A 19,973-nucleotide genomic window follows, 5' to 3' on the forward strand; every position below is an offset into this window, starting at 1 on the left:
TTCCCTTTAAGTATTATCATCAGTAACAATAAAATCTATTCTTTGAACAGACTATGGCCAAGTTATCTATTTCACAATCATTTTGGAAAGTATTTTCACGTTACTATTGCGGTAATTTACAGGTAACTGCCAGAGGAAATACTTGTGTAAATAAGGGATGCAAACAGGGCTCTGAAGTGCATATGCTCCTACATATTTCGCTAAGCGATCTGACAATTTATTTTGGAAGCACCAGTGAGACCAGGAAAAAAAATCACCCAAATAATAATTATTGTAATGATAGGCTTCACTGTGCAGTTGTTTCCGAGTGCCCTAGAGTGTGCAGATTCGTTCAATCCAAAGCCTACATGTAAAGAATATTAAAGAATGCTTCAGAGATTTGTATTTCTTGCAACTTTCTGAAGACGTAACGGCATGGGAATGCCTGTGTCTACCACTTTGTGTAGCCAGTTAGCGATGCTGAAACAGTCTTTTCCCATAAAACCTAACAAAATTAAATATTAATAACTGCACAAAATAGGCAACTCATGATGATTTGTATCACTCAGGGGGTCTTTTATTTAGCAAACTCTGCTATTGCGCATGCAGTAAAGAAACACCTCCAGACTCTTGAGGTGTACAATCAGGGACGTCATGCACCCCAAAAATCTAAGGGGCATAGAGAATCTCGTATTTTCAAACACCTGAAACTGCTTTTTCCTGCAATCAAGAGCCATAATCAGTACGCTTAATTCTATGTCAAAAATATGTATATTTTTCTGCATATCTAAGCATACCTCTTGAGCTGTCTGTATCCTCCTGACAGGTGGTTATTTTTTTTAAATAAATGTCATATGCTTCTCTGCATCTCTGCTAAAGATCTGGGGAAAAGATTGAAAGGAATGAGTCTTATTCAGTACATTTAGTTATTCCTTGCTTTTCTAAAGTCTACCAACTTTGCCAGCAGGATAAGACACAGGTAACTGCCAAAATAATGGAAACACTTGAGTAAATTAGGGATACAAAGTATATTGAAAGCAGGTGCTTCCACACATGGTTCCTGAGTTAATTACTCAAATAACATCCCATCATGCTTAGGGTCATGTATAAAAATGCTTGGCAGACCATTATTTTGGCTACCATAGCTATGCCCCCATAGAATGACAAATTGCTCCATCCATAGGGCACGAGTGGTCAGTGAATGGCTTGATGAACATGAAAACATGCCATGGTGGTCTGTCACCATTATCTGAACCAAATTGAACACTTATGGGAGATTCTGGAGTGGTGCCTGAGACAGCGTTTTCCAGCACCATCAACAAAACCCCAAATTATGGAAATGTCTCATGAAAAATCCCTCCAATAGAGTTCCAGACACTTGTAGAATCTATGCCAAGGTGCATTGAAGTTGTTCTGGCTCATGGTGATAATTTATGTCTAGTAAATAGTAAAAATAAAGAAAACCCTTGAATGTGTAGGTGTATCGAAACTTTTGACTGGTACTGTATATATAGTAGTTTCCTACATTGTAGGATATTAGTGAAGACATCAACACTATGAAATAGCACACATGGAAACATGTAGTAACCAAAAAAGTGTTAAACAAATACAAATATATGTTATATTTGATATTCTTCAAAGTAGCCACCCCTTGCCTTGATGACAGCATTGCACACTCTTTGCATTCTCTCAAACAGCTTCATGAGGTAGTCACCTGGAATGCATTTAAATTAACAGGTGTGCCTTGTTAAAAGTTAATTTGTGGAATTTCTTTCCTTTTTAATGCATTTGATCCCATCACTGATTAGGGATATGTGTTATGACAAGGTAGGGTTGGTAAACAGAAGATAGCCATATTTGGTAAAAGTCCAAGTACATGTAATTTAATATGTTTATTGTTTGTCTATCTTTTTTATGTATTTGTCTACAAGTTTATATATGTTTACAACAAGCAAGGGGAAGATATCAGAATAGGGGCAATGGGGAATAATAACATATTGTACGGAATACATTTGTACTGAAGTGAAGCCGTCTCCAGAGAAATGCAAGGTCTCTTTCATGATCATGTGAAACGTCAATTGCTATGGAAATGCTGGGATGTGTTTTTCAATGATGTTAAAGGTAATTATGATGCAATGATGACACGATATGGATTACAATTATCATCATGAAAATTAAGGCTATACGCACTACATGTTACACACATAGACACTCAACCATGCAAATTGGCAGAGTTATTATTTACACATTATAGTCTTACTCTTATACAGGCATCGTACACACTCTCACTAAATCACATACAATGTCATACATATCAACCTACTCAGATTTACTACACACATAATATCTTATAGCATCTGTGGCATTGGCTCACAGGCAAACAGGCAAGGGAATAAAACAAATATTGCTAGAACCTATTTCTTGAATTCAAAATATCAGACATTTGAAATCTCTAATTTTGACCATCATATAACTCTGATGGTAGTAACTTTACAAGCACTAATTATGGTCAGACTGAGAATAGTATCTAGTTATGGTAAGGGGTGAAATAAGTATATCCAGTTATAATTGTAACGGTTTAGCAGATTATAAAAAAAGAAGATCAGTCTTTACATGGCTAAAAGAAAAGGAATATAACATATACTGTTTACAGGAAACTCACTCTATATCCTTAGATGAAGATGCGTGGAAAAAGGAATGGGGTGGTGAAATCATTTTCTGTCATGGACAAAGGAACTCAAAAGGTGTGATGATATTAATTAACAAAAATGTAAATCTGAATGTGCAAATAGTTAGGAATGATTCGCAAGGAAGGTGGATCTTTTTGAATACGAAAGTGGACGAAAAAGAGATTTGGCTCGCAATCTGTGGATTCTATTCGATTAGATAGAAATTGTATGTTAAACATCACAGCAGAGTTGAAAGATATGTGTTGCGTAGAAACCCGACGAGGGTGGCAAGCAGAGATAGATGGGATGGGCTGAGGGAAGCTGAGGGTTGGTATGTGGAACTGGAGACAAGTGGGAGTGGAGTTTTTGTGTGGAAGATAGAATGATGGTCAAAGATTAAAGTTTTTTTTTTAAACTAAAAATAAAACATAATAAAAAGTATGTTTGAATGACACTTGAGGGGCAGTGTTTTTACAACTAATGCCGGTTTGCCTGAGGCTGATGCCGTGCAAGTGTTTGTACACATGCATATACACACACTCTCATGCAAATAAATGCATACAAGAACACACACATACATGTAATAGTGCCAGACATGCACACAAACATACTGTATACAGTTGGCATTGCTGTTATGATTTCAGATGTCCTTGATGTCCTTTGTTTTTGTTGTTATTTTTTTGCATTGTTGTTTGCTGTTTTCTTCTGTCTTTTTCTTTTATCTCTTTAGTTAATTCTCTTGGTTGTTGGTGCATTGGGGGGTTCTTGGGGGTGGGGAATTGAATGAATTAAAAAAATATTTTTTCTTGTTGGGGGGCTGTGGGAGGGGTCTCAGATGGTTGAGGGGCAGCTATTGGGGAACTGTGTGGGGATCTTGGAGGGTTTGGGTTCACGTTTTTTGTCCTGATGGGAGATCTGTCAATGTGCCCTTGAGCAAAGCATTGACCCTGTACGCTTCTGTGTGTCACTCTGAATGGGAGTCTGTTGGATGACTGGTATGATGATGTAGTTGTTGAGCGGCTTAACTGTAGGTATATTGTAAGTTTCGAGTATATTCAATAAAATAAAAAATAAAATTAACAAATAAAATTACACATCTCAAGACATCAGTCAGGAAGTTAAAGCTTGGTCGCAAATGTGTCTTCCAAATGGACAATGACCCCAAGCATACTTCCAAAGTTGTGGCAAAATGGCTTAAGGACAATAAAGTCAAGGTATTGAAGTGGCCATCACAAAGCCCTGACCTCAATCCTATAGAAAATGTGTTGGCAGAACTGAAAAAGCACTTGCGAGCAAGGAGGCCTACAAACTTGACTCAGTTACACCAGCTCTGTCTGGAGGAATGGGCCAAAATGCACCGAACTTATTAAAGAGAAGCTTGTGGAAGGCTACCCGAAACGTTTGACCCAAGTAAAACAATTTAAAGGCAATGCTACCAAAATACTAATTGAGTGTATGTAAACTTCTGATCCACTGGGAATGTGATGAAAGAAATAAAAGATGAAATAAATCATTCTCTCCACTATTATTCTGACACTTCACATTCTTAAAATAAAGTCGTGATCCTAACTGACTTCAGACAGGGAATTTTTACAAGGATTAAATGTCAGGAATTGTGAAAAACTGAGTTTAAATGTATTTGGTTAAGGTGTATGTAAACTTCCAACTTCAACTGCATATATATTCAAAAGTTTGGGGTCACTTAGAAATGTCCTTGTTTTTGAAAGAAAAGCATTTTCTTTTGTCCATTAAAATAACATCAAATTGACCAGAAATACAGTGTAGACATTGTTAATGTTGTGAATGACTATTGTAGCTGGAAACTGCCATTTCTGGGAGGAATGGCCCTAGCCCTCACCCTCTGATCCAACAGGTCCCAGATGTGTTCAATGGGATTGAGATCCGGGCTCTTCACTGTCCATGGCAGAACACTGACATTCCTGTCTTGCAGGAAATCACGCACAGAACAAGCAGTATGGCTGGTGGCATTGTCATGCTGGAGGGTCATGTCAGGATGAGCCTGCAGGAAGGGTACCACATGAGGGAGGAGGATGTCTTCCCTGTTAACGCACAGCGTTGAGATTGCCTGAAATGACAACAAGCTCAGTCCGATAATGCTGTGACACACCGCCTCAGACCATGACGGACCCTCCACCTCCAAATCGATCCGGGTCCAGAGTACAGGCCTTGGTGTAACGCTCATTCCTTCGACGATAAACGCGAATCCAACCATCACCCCTGGTGAGACAAAACCGTGGCTCGTCAGTGAAGAGCACTTTTTTGCCAGTCCTGGCTGGTCCAGCGACGGTGGGTTTGTGCCCATAGGCAACGTTGTTGCTGGTGATGTCTGGTGAGGACCTGCCTTACAACAGGCCTACAAGCCCTCAGTCCAGCCTCTCTCAGCCTATTGGGGACAGTCTGAGCACTGATGGAGGGATTGTGCGTTCCTGGTGTAATTCGGGCAGTTGTTGTTGCAATCCTGTACCTGTCCCGCAGGTGTGATGTGCATGTTCAGGTGCATGTTCATTAATTGTTTATTGTTCATTGAACAAGCATGGGAAACAGTGTTTAAACGCTTTACAATGAAGATCTGTGAAGTTATTTGAATTTTTATGAATTATCTTTGAAAGACAGGGTCCTGAAAAGGGGACGTTTCTTTAAAAAAAAACGTTTTACCCCCTTTTCTCCCCAATTTCGTGGTATCCAATTGTTAGTAATTACTATCTTGTCTCATCGCCACAACTCCCGTACGGGCTCGGGTGAGACAAAGGTCAAAAGCCATGCGTCCTCCGATACACAACCCAACCAAGCCGCACTGCTTCTTAACACAGCGCCCCTCCAACCCAGAAGCCAGCCACACCAATGTGTCGGAGGAAACACCGTGCACCTGGCCACCTTGGTTAGCGTGCACTGTGCCCGGTCCGCCACTGTGCCCGGGTCACTGGTGCGCGATGAGACAAGGATATCCCTACCGGCCAAACCCTCCCTAACCCGGACAACATTACGCCAATTGTGCGTCTCCCCACGGACCTCCCAGTCGCGGCCGGCTGCGACAGAGCCTGGGTGCGAACCCATAAACTCTGGTGGCACAGCTAGCACTGCGCCACCAGGGAGGCCTGGACGTTTCTTTTTTTGCTGAGTTTATATCGTCAGGATCTCCAAGATTTGATGTTGTTCTCCTAAATTTTTCAAGTTGGGAGCACCAGTGCTATCAATGATTATAATTTACTAAGTATATTGAAACCAGGTGCTTCCACACAGGTGTGGTTCCTGAGATAATTAAGTAATTAACATCCCGTGCTTAGGGTTATGTATAAAAATGTCCAGTTGCCCATTATTTTGGCTACCATGGCTAGAAGAGATCTCAGTGGCTTTGAAAGAGGGATCTCAAAGTTTAAAGTGTGTGTGTGTGTGTGTGTGTGTGTGTGTGTGTGTGTGTGTGTGTGTGTGTGTGTGTGTGTGTGTGTGTGTGTGTGTGTGTGTGTGTGTGTGTGTGTGTGTGTGTGTGTGTGTGTGTGTGTGTGTGTGTGTTCTTGTTTGTTTGAACACCACCGGTGCATGTAATCTCCCATTAGTAATGTTTTACGAAATCCAATTCCACACACAGCTTCGTGTTAAATTCTGCCTGTTGATTGCAATTGGCCTGTATGGTAAAAAAAGGGGGTGGCATGTGTTGTTTCCCCCCAAAAAGAATTAAATATTTGAAATGACCTTTATTCCTGAATACCCACCAAAATTCCTGGATATTATTGATTTCATGTCTCTCATTCAAAGTGCTCTGTAGTTTAGTTGGTAGAGTAAGGCGCTTGCAATATCAGGATAGTGGGTTTGATTCCTGGAACTACCCATACGTGAAATGTATGCACGCATGACTGTAAGTCACTTTGGATAACAGCGTCTACTAAATGGTATATATTTATATATTATATATATACACTGCTCAAAAAAATAAAGGGAACACTTAAACAACACAATGTAACTCCAAGTCAATCACACTTCTGTGAAATCAAACTGTCCACTTAGGAAGCAACACTGATTGACAATAAATTTCACATGCTGTTGTGCAAATGGAATAGACAACAGGTGGAAATTATAGGAAATTAGCAAGACACCCCCAATAAAGGAGTGGTTCTGCAGGTGGTGACCACAGACCACTTCTCAGTTCCTATGCTTCCTGGCTGATGTTTTTGTCACTTTTGAATGCTGGCGGTGCTTTCACTCTAGTGGTAGCATGAGACGGAGTCTACAACCCAAACAAGTGGCTCAGGTAGTGCAGCTCATCCAGGATGGCACATCAATGCGAGCTGTGACAGGAAGGTTTGCTGTGTCTGTCAACGTAGTGTCCAGAGCATGGAGGCGCTACCAGGAGACAGGCCAGTACATCAGTAGACGTGGAGGAGGCCGTAGGAGGGCAACAACCCAGGAGCAGGACCGCTACCTCCGCCTTTGTGCAAGGAGGAGCAGGAGGAGCACTGCCAGAGCCCTGCAAAATGAACTCCAGCAGGCCACAAATGTGCATGTGTCTGCTCAAATGGTCAGAAACAGACTCCATGAGGGTGGTATGAGGGCCCGACGTCCACAGGTGGGGGTTGTGCTTTACAGCCCAACACCGTGCAGGACGTTTGGCATTTGCCAGAGAACACCAAGATTGGCAAATTCGCCACTGGCACCCTGAGCTCTTCACAGATGAAAGCAGGTTCACACTGAGCACATGTGACAGACGTGACAGAGTCTGGAGACGCCGTGGAGAACGTTCTGCTGCCTGCAACATCCTCCAGCATGACCGGTTTGGCGGTGGGTCAGTCATGGTGTGGTGTGGAATTTCTTTGGGGGGCCACACAGCCCTCCATGTGCTTGCCAGAGGTAGCCTGACTGCCATTAGGTACTGAGATGAGATCCTCAGACCCCTTGTGAGACCATATGCTGGTGTGGTTGGCCCTGGGTTCCTCCTAATGCAAGACAATGCTAGACCTCATGTGGCTGGAGTGTGTCAGCAGTTCCTGCAAGAGGAAGGCATTGATGCTATGGACTGGCCCGCCCGTTCCCCAGACCTGAATCCAATTGAGCACATCTGGGACATCATGTCTCGCTCCATCCACCAACGCCACGTTGCACCACAGACTGTCCAGGAGTTGGCGGATGCTTTAGTCCAGGTCTGGGAGGAGATACCTCAGGAGACCATCCGCCACCTCATCAGGAGCATGCCCAGGCATTGTAGGGAGGTCATAAGAGGCACGTGGAGTCCACACACACTACTGAGCTTCATTTTGACTTGTTTAAAGGACATTACATCAACGTTGGATCAGCCTGTAGTGTGGTTTTCCACTTTAATTTTGAGTGTGACTCCAAATCCAGACCTCCATGGGCTGATCTTATCTGTCGGAAAGATATCAGTTTGTCTCTGTGAATGGTTTGTCCTCTGACAAATCAACTGTAAATTTCGGTGTTCCTCAAGGTTCCGTTTTAGGACCACTATTGTTTTCACTATATATTTTTCCTCTTGGGGATGTTATTCGAAAACATAATGTTAACTTTCACTGCTATGTGGATGACACACAGCTGTACATTTCAATGAAACATGGTGAAGCCCCAAAATTGCCCTTGCTAGAAGCATGTGTTTCAGACATAAGAAAGTGGATGGCTGCAAACTTTCTACTTTTAAATTCGGACAAAACAGAGATGCTTGTTCTAGGTCCCAAGAAACAAAGAGATCTTCTGTTGAATCTGACAATTAATCTTAATGGTTGTACAGTCATCTCAAATAAAACTGTGAAGGACCTCGGCGTTACTCTGGACCCTGATCTCTCTTTTGAAGAACATATCAAGACCATTTCAAGGACAGCTTTTTTCCATCTACATAACATTGCAAAAATCAGAAACTTTCTGTCCAAAAATGATGCAGAAAAGCCAGAAGAGGACTGGCCACCCCACATAGCCTGGTTCCACTCTAGGTTTCTTCCTAGGTTTTGGCCTTTCTAGGGAGTTTTTCCTAGCCACCGTGCTTCTACACCTGCATTGCTTGCTGTTTGGGGTTTTAGGCTGGGTTTCTGTACAGCACTTTGAGATATCAGCTGATGTACGAAGGGCTATAGAAATCAATTTGATTTGATTTTGATTTGATTTGAGAAATTTGATTTCCATTGATAATTTTTGTGTGATTTTGTTGTCAGCACATTCAACTATGTAAAGAAATAAGTATTTAATTAGAATATTTCATTCATTCAAATCTAGGGTGTGTTATTTTAGTGTTCCCTTTATTTTTTTGAGCAGTGTATTATCATTCTGATGTAATTATATCATGGTTTATGTGCAGTCAATATTTGATACATTTTCAAAATCCAAAAAGTGTTGAATATCTTGCTCCATTATACAGCTGTTACATTTATCAGAACTGTATTTTTGGCCTTTTATACATTTTGACTACCCTTTCTAAAACAACCGTATGTTGTCATAGAATCACATGTTTACCTTCAAAGCTACATAACATAGTATATTACACAAAGCAGGTTGCTGTGACGACAGCAATTTGAGTCTGCGTCGTGTTGATTGGTAACCTCACTCCTCAGTTTGAAATGTCTCTACCCGCACCATAGAGTTGCTAGCTTTACGGTGGCGCAGCTGGCTAAGATGTTGTCAAGAGGGCGGTCACATGTGATTGCGAGACAGAAGATTCGAGATCACTCCCAGTGGCGGGAGAAGTGAGAAGTGCTTACCTGTAGCAGTTGTTGTGGAACTTGTTGTAAGAAGACAGTGTGATGAGGCCTCCCCAGGCTGCTGACAGAGAGAAGAAGATCTGGGTGGCAGCATCCTTCCACACCTAGAGTAACACACACTCACTGTTAGACACAGAAGGATGGGCGGAGAAATGTGTGTGTGTGAACGCATTTGTCTGTGATTCTATTTGTGTGCCTGTGTGCACTTACGTGTGTGTATGTATACCTTAGCATCATTGAGTTTCTCCCACTTGGGTGTGATGAAGTAGAGGATGCCGTCACCAGCCCCTGGGAGGGTCACTCCTCTGAACAACAGAATGACCAGAACCACATAGGGGAACGTAGCTGTGAAATACACCACCTAGGAGATGGGAGAGGAAGAACAAAACGAAGGGAGAGTTAGCAGGTTGTGTGATAATGCACTGATTCAACACTTTCAGTTTACAAACAAACCCACTAGAGAGCAACATTACATATTAATTCAAAGAACTAAACACTTTATTTTATGGTTCTGGGATTTCACAGAGGGAAATTATTCAAATCCAAAGGAGGTTAAAGGAGGTACCACATGAGCAGAGAGAGAGAGATGTGTATCTTACTTTCCCTGATGACTTGATTCCTTTGGCCAGGGAGAGGTAGACTATCAACCAGGCCAGCAACAAGCAGCCTGCGAGAGGCCAGCGGATGTCTCCAGGGTACTCTATCCCTTTGGAGATGTGCAAGACATTATACCTAGAGAGAGAGAGTGGGGGGGAGAGATAGAGAGAGAGGGGGGGGAGAGAGAGAGAGAGGGGGAGAGAGAGAGCGCGAGAGAGAGAGAGAGGGCGAGAGGGCGAGAGAGAGAGAGAGAGAGAGAGAAGAGAGAGAGAAAGAGAGAGAGAAAGAGAGAGAGAGAGAGAGGGCGAGAGAGAGGGTGAGAGAGAGAGAGAGAGAGAGAGAGAGAGAGAGGGCGAGAGAGAGAGAGAGATAGAGAGGAGGTTATTTCCCAATCACATAAAACAGTTATTTCAGATCTGACATTTATTATTCCTACATGTCAATCAATAGCGGGAAATCATAGTGTCTATACAGCCCAATAACTGTGGCCTAATTATGTTAGAAAGGAAACCAACATTTACAGTATAGTATGAGAAATCACAAGTATCATCAGCCAGCAGGCCTACTTCAAACATAGAACATCTATGTAAATATGATGCAAGTTATTATTATTATTATTATTTTTTAATTACTATATTGTCATTGAATAATTTTTTAGCTGTTGTATTGTTTGCAAAGAGAGCTTGCAAGTATGCATTTCATTATACTGTGTACACTACACTTTCCACTGTCCTTTGCATATGAAAAATAAACTTTGATTTGACTTACTTGAAGTACTCCTCGCTGGGGCTGACGTAAGTTTTGTTATCCGGATAGGTCATGTTAACCAGTTTGGTCAGGTTTCCAATGGCTTGAGCCGACAGGCAGAACGAGCTGTTCTTTACAGAGGTAATGTTTTTATCATGGAGGATGCACGTGTCTGTCACAACCAGGACAGACAGACAGACAGGTTTACATTCACTGTATTGAATCAGAGAAAATAAATATCTCAACAGTGACAGACAGACAGACAGCTTAATAATCTTGTTTAAAAACTGTATCAACTCTCACAATATTCTCAGGTGGTGGGTATAATGTAGAATAGATTCTTGCCCAGCATGTTTTATATGTGTAATGGTTATTTTTCTTGTAACAGAACTGTAAATACCAGTTGTGCTTATTATGAAATAACCTTTTTTTCCCAAATGTAGCGTACACTTAGAATAAACGTAGAAACGTTAATCATGTTTGACAGAGTAGATCCAATTTCCCTTTGTATAATCATCATAAGTTTTTTATATTACCAATGAAACCTACAGGTTGACACAGCCTCAATGCCAGTGCAGACTCCTCAGAGGAGGAAGGGGAGGACCATCCTCCTTTGTGAATTTCATAAAAAAATGTAAACATTTAAAAATGTATCCTTTTTAGATAAAACTATACTAAATATAATCACATCACCAAATAATTGATTAAAACACAATATTTTGCAAAAAGGGTCTACAGTAGCCTCAACAGCACTCTGTAGGGTAGCATGGTGTAGCTGGAGGACATCTAGCTTCCATCCTCCTATGAGTACATTGACTACAATACAAAACCTAGGAGGCTCATGGTTCTCACCCCCTTCCATAGACTTACACAGTAATTATGACAACTTCCGGAGGACATCCTCCAACCTATCAAAGCTCTTGTAGCATGAACTGACATGTTGTCAACCCAATCAAAGGATCAGAGAATTAATCTAATACTGAAAGCATAAGCTACAGCTAGCTAGCACTTCAGTGCAAAAAAAAATGTGATGAGCAGTTGACTCAGAGAGAGAAAGAAAATAGTTTTCAACTAATTAATTTCTTCCTAAATGAAGGAGAAGCAAGAGAGAAATAGAGAGAGAGATTTAGATTTAGTTATATTACCTATGCTGCCTATGATGTTACTTTAGCTAATATGGTGACAATGATGTAGGCTGTTTGTAGCGGTTTGGCTTGGAACGTTTTTTTTTTGCCTGGTCATACAGCTGATGTCTTGTGCATTGAAGTCCACAAGTGAAGGGAAGAGGTGAAAGGAGGAGAGCACATAACGTAGATGCGAGAAGGAATACAATGTGGCTGCTATGAAACTGAGAACTGTATTTACCCATGATCAGGGGTGTAGCAGTCATTTTGGCCTGTTTATGAGTTGTGTATATGTTGTCTGACAAGGGTTGTTCTGACTTGTTTTGTACACTAGAGAGCATTATATGTTGGGGTCATGGGTCACTGGTCATGTGTGCATATAGGTAGCACAGGTGACCAGGAAGGTTTAGCACAGGTAAGAGGAGAGCACATACAGATCTTACCGTATAACATAGATGGCTTATAGAATGCATCTCTCTGCACCTTTTGTGTAGGAATATGAGTTTTGGAGCTATTTATATTTATATACGCAATAAATGGGAACGCCACCCCAAAAGAGTAACGTTTGGAAAGCTGATTTTTATGGAGGTGTTATGGACAGCTCTCTCCTGTGCCAGAGGCAGTTCATAGGGGATCGCCACTACAAGGAGTGTATTAATTCAGCCGGTTCTGTTGAAAACATATTTCTTAAACAGAAGCAAGCGGAAGCAAAACGGGGATAAACATAACTGAATTTGTCCTAAAGAAACTCTTGTTTGTAACTGTTGGATTAATGATCACACCCACTGTCAGCTAGATGCAGGCAAGAGTGTGCAAGGCGGTATTGAATGCCACTGTCTGTACATGTGTCACATCAAATTCTTCTCTCGACCTGTGTGCACCTACGTTGTAAACTTTCATTCATAGACTAGGTTGTAGCAAACCTCATGATGGGTATAGGGACAATTTGAGTATCATGTAGTAGCCTTAACCTATCGCTGTTACATTTAACTGGGTGAATGGAATATGAATGACAGTCATCCAATATGCTGTAATAGAAATAAGACCATGCTCATTAAAAACAATCATCTGAAACGGCACTAACCGCCACTGATCAATGCTATTCAAGGATACAGAGAAGAAAGACCAGGGAGAGTACAGTTACTGTAATTGACCAGGAGAGGGCAGTCTGGCGCACACTGCGGCACTGCAGCAACTATACTACAGTAAATGTGTCAAGCAAGCAACTTTTGTGCTGAATTCACTAAAATGCAACAGACAAAACAGGCATTTTCTTAATCAAATTTCGATTTTAATTTTTTTTCCCCCATGCAACTGGGAGAAAATTATCCGGTCATACTGGGAGCCTTTCTTTTATCAATTTATCCTCTTTTTTAACAATAAATTGTAGCCCAATGTAACCTAAAAACAATTACTCATAATTGCACCAGTGAAAAACTAATTTGTCTACTTAGCCTACACCTTAATATGGAAAATACACATTTTGTATAACTGCTTTGTGCTCATGACGTGTTTAGGGTAGAATAAAGATATAACCAGGAGAAAAAATATCACACATGTAACCTACACACAGTTGAAAAAAGAACTTGAGACCCACAGAAGAAATATAAAAATCTATATAATAAACCTAGTAAGCAAAAGTAGCACTTTTGGATGTAAATTAAACTCGAAAACAATGCTTAAAATAACTGGCCACTCGACACTATAGGTCAGGTTACAGAAAGAGACCTTAGCTGAGGGGTGCGTTGCGCATTGCGCAATGGTGATGGGATGCCTATGTGTATGTGTGTGCGCGCATGCATGATAGTGTGTTCTGGCGCATTGTGGTCTTACCTAAGAGAAGCATGTCTTTGTCCTTACAGTCCAACGTGTTCCACTCGTTCTTACAGTTAGCCCATGGCAGTGAGCCCTTCAACGAAGCGAACAGGTAGTACAGTGTCCAGCACATAATAATGTTATAGTATATGGCTATCAAGACAGATATTATCAACATGGCAATCCCGCAACCTAAAATAAATAAACGAGACGAAATATATAAATTACTCTTAAGCAGGCAGAGGAGCTTGATCAAAAGTTATTATATCATAATAAGTAGTTTTCATTTTTTTTTCTGAAGTTAGAGTATGTTACATGTTTTAAATACGTTACTTTATGAGTTTGGATCGCAGCCTGTATATGCGTAGTTTACCTTGCAGAGCCGGGATGGCTTTCCACACGGACACGGGGCCCTGGCTGGCAAACTGACCCAGGGAAACCTCCAATAAAAAGATAGGGATCCCGGCGAGGCACAACATTATCAGGTAGGGGATCAAAAAAGCACCTATATACACGGGGAAACGGGGAAGCATTTCAAAGTAACGCACAGGTACAACTGAAAAGAGATTACTCCAACTTGGCACACGTGATTTAAACAGAAGGCTATAATAGACTTAATTCGACTTCCTTTCTCATGAAATAAAGAGATTATGTATAGCGGGTAATAATGAAATAAATGTGACATATTACTAGGGCTATCTTCATTTCAATTTAGTTTTCGTCTACAATCTATGTATTATTGTATTGTAGTTACCTTATACAACTAATTAGGCTACATGCAAGGGAAGCAAATAAGTATAACACCTGCGTTGTAAACTTTCATTCATAGGTTAGGTTGTAGCAACCTCGTGATGGGTATAGGGACAATTTGAGTATCAGTATCATGCCTTAACCTATCGCTGTTACAATTTAACTGGGTGAGTGGAATATGAATGACACTTATCCAATATGCTGTAATAGAAAAAAGCTAATTTTAAAAAATCACGTGTTATATTTATTTGCTTTGCATGTGGCCTAATTAGTTGTGTAAGGTAATTAATGAATGTAGACCAAACTAAATTGAAATGAAGATGGGCCTAGTAATAATAATAATCACAATAATATACATAATATTTTATTTACAGATCTGATTATCAATCATAAAGCCTAAATAAATGAACTAAAATCCACGAGAAAGAGTAGTCTCCTAGAAGCTGAAAAATAATGTTAGCTAGACGCGTTCTATAACTGTTTAGAACATTTGTCATAATAAAAAGTCGCCTATTTTCTTTGAGAAGAAAAAGCAAACAAACAGGAAAGTCAAGAATATGTTTTCCGACACTCATTTCAACTCCAATGATATAAGCCTAGCAAGTGAATTAATTAAAGTAATGTATTTTCGTTTGACAATGTTAAAATACGTTAAGCATACAGTTGTTTAAACAATGGCAAAACAACCATACAAATCATCCAGGATAGGAACACAATTAAATCGACTTATTCCCATTTTGTTCCTCGAATTTAATTAAATCGTCAATTTCGTTCATATCAATTATGGGTGATGCCAAACATCTAAATATATCATTGTGGAGCAATGGAATATCTAAGTCAAATAACACTGATACATTTTGGGATACGTTTTATTCATTTTTCGCATTTAGGTGATTGTGCATTTACAACTTTAGTGACATTTGCAGTGCAGGTACATTCTCAACTCAACACTCCCCTTACCTCCACCATTTTGGAAGGCAAGGTATGGAAACCTCCACACGTTTCCCAGTCCCACGGCATAACCAACCATGGACAGGATGAAATCCAATTTATTAGTCCAGTTTCCCCTGGCCTTATTCTCATCTCCACTCTCGTCCTCCTGGGAAAAACAGTGGATTTTAGTGGTTTCATGTACATTAAGTAACCATATTGGACTTCAATTTAGTATAGCCTATCATTAAAACGTCTCAGATCCCAAACCCCTTGCCTTTCTGGGCGAACGATTCGTTTCGTTATTCGATCTATTAAAATGGCCACAAGTATAGGCTATTTGCAACAGTCAGAAAATACAAATGCACTCCGCTTCAACGCACACAACAATCGCGGGAATACCACTATTTGATTGATGCGAGCATTTTAAAACATGACATGACAAATTCATCTGAATATTCATAAATACGGATCATTCAAATTTCCTCATTTCTGATTCCGTGCCAAGAGGGGTAGGAGAGAGGGGTAGGGAGACCGGGACCAAGCTTATCAATGGAGCACTGTCAGAAAGGCGCACGGGCGGGAGACTAGAGTGAGAGGAGGGGAGAGAGGAGGAGAGTGGGGAGGAATGCCCTCGCGGGGATTGGAACAATGGGCAGAATGCGCAGCCTTATGTAACCCATTGCCAAGCGCTGTCATGGGTTTACTGAGACCAATCCCGAGAGAGCATGATGCGGGGTTTCTATCCCTCTTTCTATCTATACCTGACACACGGAGCAGCGCAGTGCGGGGGGATATACCATTACCGTACGCTGATACACAAACAACCATTTTACAGTAGGCATATTCCTTTATCTCACTGCAGTGGGAAGATTCTTTCCATTCAGCACTTTCAGGATGACGTTTTACACCAACTTTTGGTGACAGAATTGTATCAAATAGATAGTCTATTCTAGCCAAAGGCAGAGGGTCAGAACATCGAAATCGATAGCCTACCTTTTTCGTTCTATATTTTGATAATCTCCTACAATAACTGGGAATTATTCTAAACTATTATATTGGTGAATTCTATTCGATTTATAGACAATTGCAACCTATGGTTACTGCATCTGGCCATCGCAAATGGAAATTCACTTGAAAAGGCTATATAGATCATATTCTCTCAAATCACCCCTCAGCGTCAGGCTCCAGAGCTGGACTATCTCAGGAGTCCCATGGGACCGTAATTACAACTTCTCAGCCGCAGCATGTCACCCCCACCTCGGCCTCCTTATCCGTGAAAGACCTGATAACACCACAGCCAATTCTCTATCTTAATAGGCAATACAGGTTGCATGTCAGATAGATCACCATTCACTCCAAACCGCGGTTCGTCTTGTAATCCAGAAACCCCCCTCTAAACTCTCCTGACCCCGGTTGGGCTATCCTCCCGTATCGAAACAATTCGTTTGAGCCCACTTACCCCCGTCACGGCGCCGGGCTGAACAGACGTGTTGCCATCTGCGCCCAGAATGATGGTGGTCTGACTCATGGTGGTCCAGTTGCCCGACGCATTGTTTTGATCCCCGGTAGCTCTAAGCGGGTCCCCGCACTGGACAGGGACAACCCGGGCAGCAGAACCACCAACTGAGCTGGTGGAATCCTTACGTAAGGCCGAGTTCGCAGCCACGGATCCAGGCACCGCCGGAGCGGCATTTTTAAATGTTCCATAGACTTTACTGACTTCTCCCGGTTTATTTTCCGTGGGACAGAAAGTTTTGCTCTCGTTGGACGGTGCTGGCTGAGGGGCCGGGTAAGCGGCGGACGTTTGGTTAAGGGCATTGTACGGTTTGTTTGCTGAAACTCCCACCGCTCCCTCCGGCTGGTGCAACGGTTTAAAACCGGTAGGAGCATTGGCCGGCTGTTTGGTCATCTCTCTCTGGTCGGAGAAATCCTGCAAAATGTAATTTACAAATGAGGCTTAGCACACAAGACAAGGGATAAAACAAATATATAAAAAGGTTTTACAAACAGAACCACTTTAAGATGCATTTACCAGGTCGGTGTTAGCACTACTAGGCTATGAATTGAGAATGACATTATTTTAGCGCTACTATGTTCAGATCAAACCTATAGGCTAATCACCTACAATAAAAACGAATGCAGCAGTGGTGGTTGTTTCTGCAGTATTTTAAAAGCCCTTTGTCGCATGTTTTGGCTCCGCTGCTCTGGGCTTCAGATCACGGTCTGCGGGAGTTTGCTTCTCCTGTTCGCAAGATTCTTTAATTTTACGCCCCATTCCCCCCATGTCATTCAGCTCCACACAGCTACTGATTTTTATGGGCAATAGACAAGCTGCCGGGCTCTTGACAGCTCCCCTTTCCCTGGCAGGCATGTATGATCACTGGCACCAGGCTACAGCTCTGAGAGGACCCGGGCGTGCAGAAATACAAATGACTATCTCCGCATATATTGCCTAACCAAGAGGAAACAAAGCATTATAAGAGAGCGCGGGATTTCTAAACACAAACGTGCTACATTTAAATTGAAGTTTTAAAAAAAATTAAAAAGAGATACCGTTTCTGCGTGTTTTATCTAGCACCTTGCATATAGGCTATTAAAAGGACACGCTCTGGTTTCGTTTCTCTTAAATTGAAAACAAATACATTCAAGACAAATAGCCCTACTTGAAGTCCTTGATTGGAAAATATCGAACGAAATACAAGTGTTTTCGATTGAACTTAATGCATCTTCTGCTCAGAGATTGCAAAGTGAATGCAAGTTGTGAAAAGTTTTTGCACAATGGACAACGCACAACGCGCCTACTAAATATAACCCATTATCCAGCACGCAGTTTGAATACATGAAAATATTTAAACAAAAACGAACGTAGGCTGCTTCAACCATTTAGATAAATAAGATAACTTGAATGACAAATGTAATGTAGAATTTTTTTTAAAGAAACAAAGTATTTAGCCTACTCACCATTTGTGAAGATGCTTAAGACGTGCTGACGTTGAAAAACAGCTGTAAAGAGAACTGGAAGAAGTAGGAGTGGATTTGGCCGTGCTTAGTGTAAAGCTTTCTATACCTCAGTGGGAAAGATTGGGTTTGCGTCAGTGCGGAGCAAGGTGCCCTTCGCTTGACATTTTCTTGATAATAAGAGTTTGATAAATCATTGGCCTTGGATTCTGATTTTTAAAGCGACACCGGGCGAAGACGCGCAGGATCGTGCCCATGTTGTCCACGCACATGCCGCTCAGTGTGTGCGTGTTTGGACTGACTCATTCACCAGCTGATTAATAATACACTTTTCTCGGGGGCATGTGTACGTACACACGCGCTTGGGAGGATTTGCATGTAGGTCTACATACATTTTGGGGATGGAGAATGCATGCAAGCACTGCAATTCGTAAGCGAAAATGTACCATTCGTGGGAGATACGACGACACTGATGGGGAAACTATTTCGTTAAATGGTTTCTATTTTTGCTGAACTATGGGGTTTATTGTGTTGTAAATATGCCTACTTTGCGTTTATGCTATTGAACATTTCTTAAGAAAGTAATATGTTGAAAACACTGAACATGTAGCTTAACATCTAGTATCATATATTACTTCTTTAGCCTATATTTTAATATTGGGAACACATAATTATATAGGCTACGACATATGATTATCAATATTAAAATGTCATTTTTCGTTTCCATAAAGCCTGTGTTAGTAAATATTTTTTACAGGCTATTCAGTTTGGGCTATACTGTATATTTATCAAAAGTTATAAATATCCACCATAACAATTATTCACACCATTATCCTTGTACAAATATTTCTGAAGTGTGTGATGACAAACACTGCAGACTGCCGCAACGTATTTTTTTTAAGCCTCCGGGCTATATATAGGCTTTACTATGCTTCAAGGAATTTAAGCACACATGCGATATAGGGTTATACGTTTCTGTGTGCGTCACCGAGACAAGCACTGATCAAGTATAGAAAAAAAGTGGGCGAGGTCTTCATGAAACGACTGAAGCTACTCATTTGTTAATCTCTTACGCAAGAAGGACACTTTTTTTTTACACGTGGTCATTGGGGTATCGCGCTACACTGGAGGCTTTGGAACTTTCCCAGCACCACAAATAGCCTGCCCTAAAATACTGCATTGCGCACGGCATTGTTCAGCTTTTTCTTCTTTGTTAACGAAATGTAGCCCTCATTCAAAATTGGTTCATTCTCGTGCGAAACATACCCGATGAGCATCCTATTGTGTTGTTATTCAGACAACTGTTATGCAACCAACCCAAACCCCTGAGAAAGATAAATAATCCGAATAACACCCAACCCGGCTGAAACGGTCCACCGACCTCGCAGTGTCTACGAGCGCGTCACTGTAGTCCGCGTGCCTTATTAAATGTGCGATAATCACCTGCACGCAAAGCTGCACCCGTGTGGCGAGCGCCCCTCGTAAATCTGGGCCATAACAGATAAGGGCCTCGCGCTGCAAAATTAGCTGGCTGCTCCAAGGTTTAATTACTTTGTCAACAGGGAATAATTGTAATTGATTTTTGCCCCTCTTTCCTTGTACTTCTCACACCTTCCCTAAGACACAGAATGGGAGACGGCAGGAGACGTACTTTGAGTTCCCACTGTGGGGGAACCTTTTTGAAATGT

The 19,973-nt window shown here is 41.3% G+C and overlaps 1 protein-coding gene across 1 annotated transcript in view; it reads right to left on the reverse strand.

The window, feature by feature from the left end:
* Positions 1–17,244, reverse strand: part of LOC112264030 (sodium- and chloride-dependent glycine transporter 2-like) — a 44,554-nt gene extending 27,310 nt beyond the window's left edge. The window contains exons 1-8 of the mRNA XM_024440637.1: positions 16,782–17,244; positions 15,355–15,500; positions 14,018–14,149; positions 13,663–13,836; positions 10,727–10,877; positions 9,961–10,093; positions 9,588–9,722; positions 9,362–9,465 (exon numbers count right to left, since the gene is read on the reverse strand). Of these exons, the coding sequence (XP_024296405.1) occupies positions 9,362–9,465; positions 9,588–9,722; positions 9,961–10,093; positions 10,727–10,877; positions 13,663–13,836; positions 14,018–14,149; positions 15,355–15,500; positions 16,782–17,236 (1,430 nt within the window). The 5' untranslated portion in view covers positions 17,237–17,244. The remainder of the gene's footprint in view (positions 1–9,361; positions 9,466–9,587; positions 9,723–9,960; positions 10,094–10,726; positions 10,878–13,662; positions 13,837–14,017; positions 14,150–15,354; positions 15,501–16,781) is intronic.
* Positions 17,245–19,973: the final 2,729 nt, after the last annotated feature.

Source organism: Oncorhynchus tshawytscha, linkage group LG12 (genome assembly GCF_018296145.1).
Source record: "Oncorhynchus tshawytscha isolate Ot180627B linkage group LG12, Otsh_v2.0, whole genome shotgun sequence".
In the NCBI taxonomy this organism is placed as follows: domain Eukaryota; kingdom Metazoa; phylum Chordata; class Actinopteri; order Salmoniformes; family Salmonidae; genus Oncorhynchus; species Oncorhynchus tshawytscha.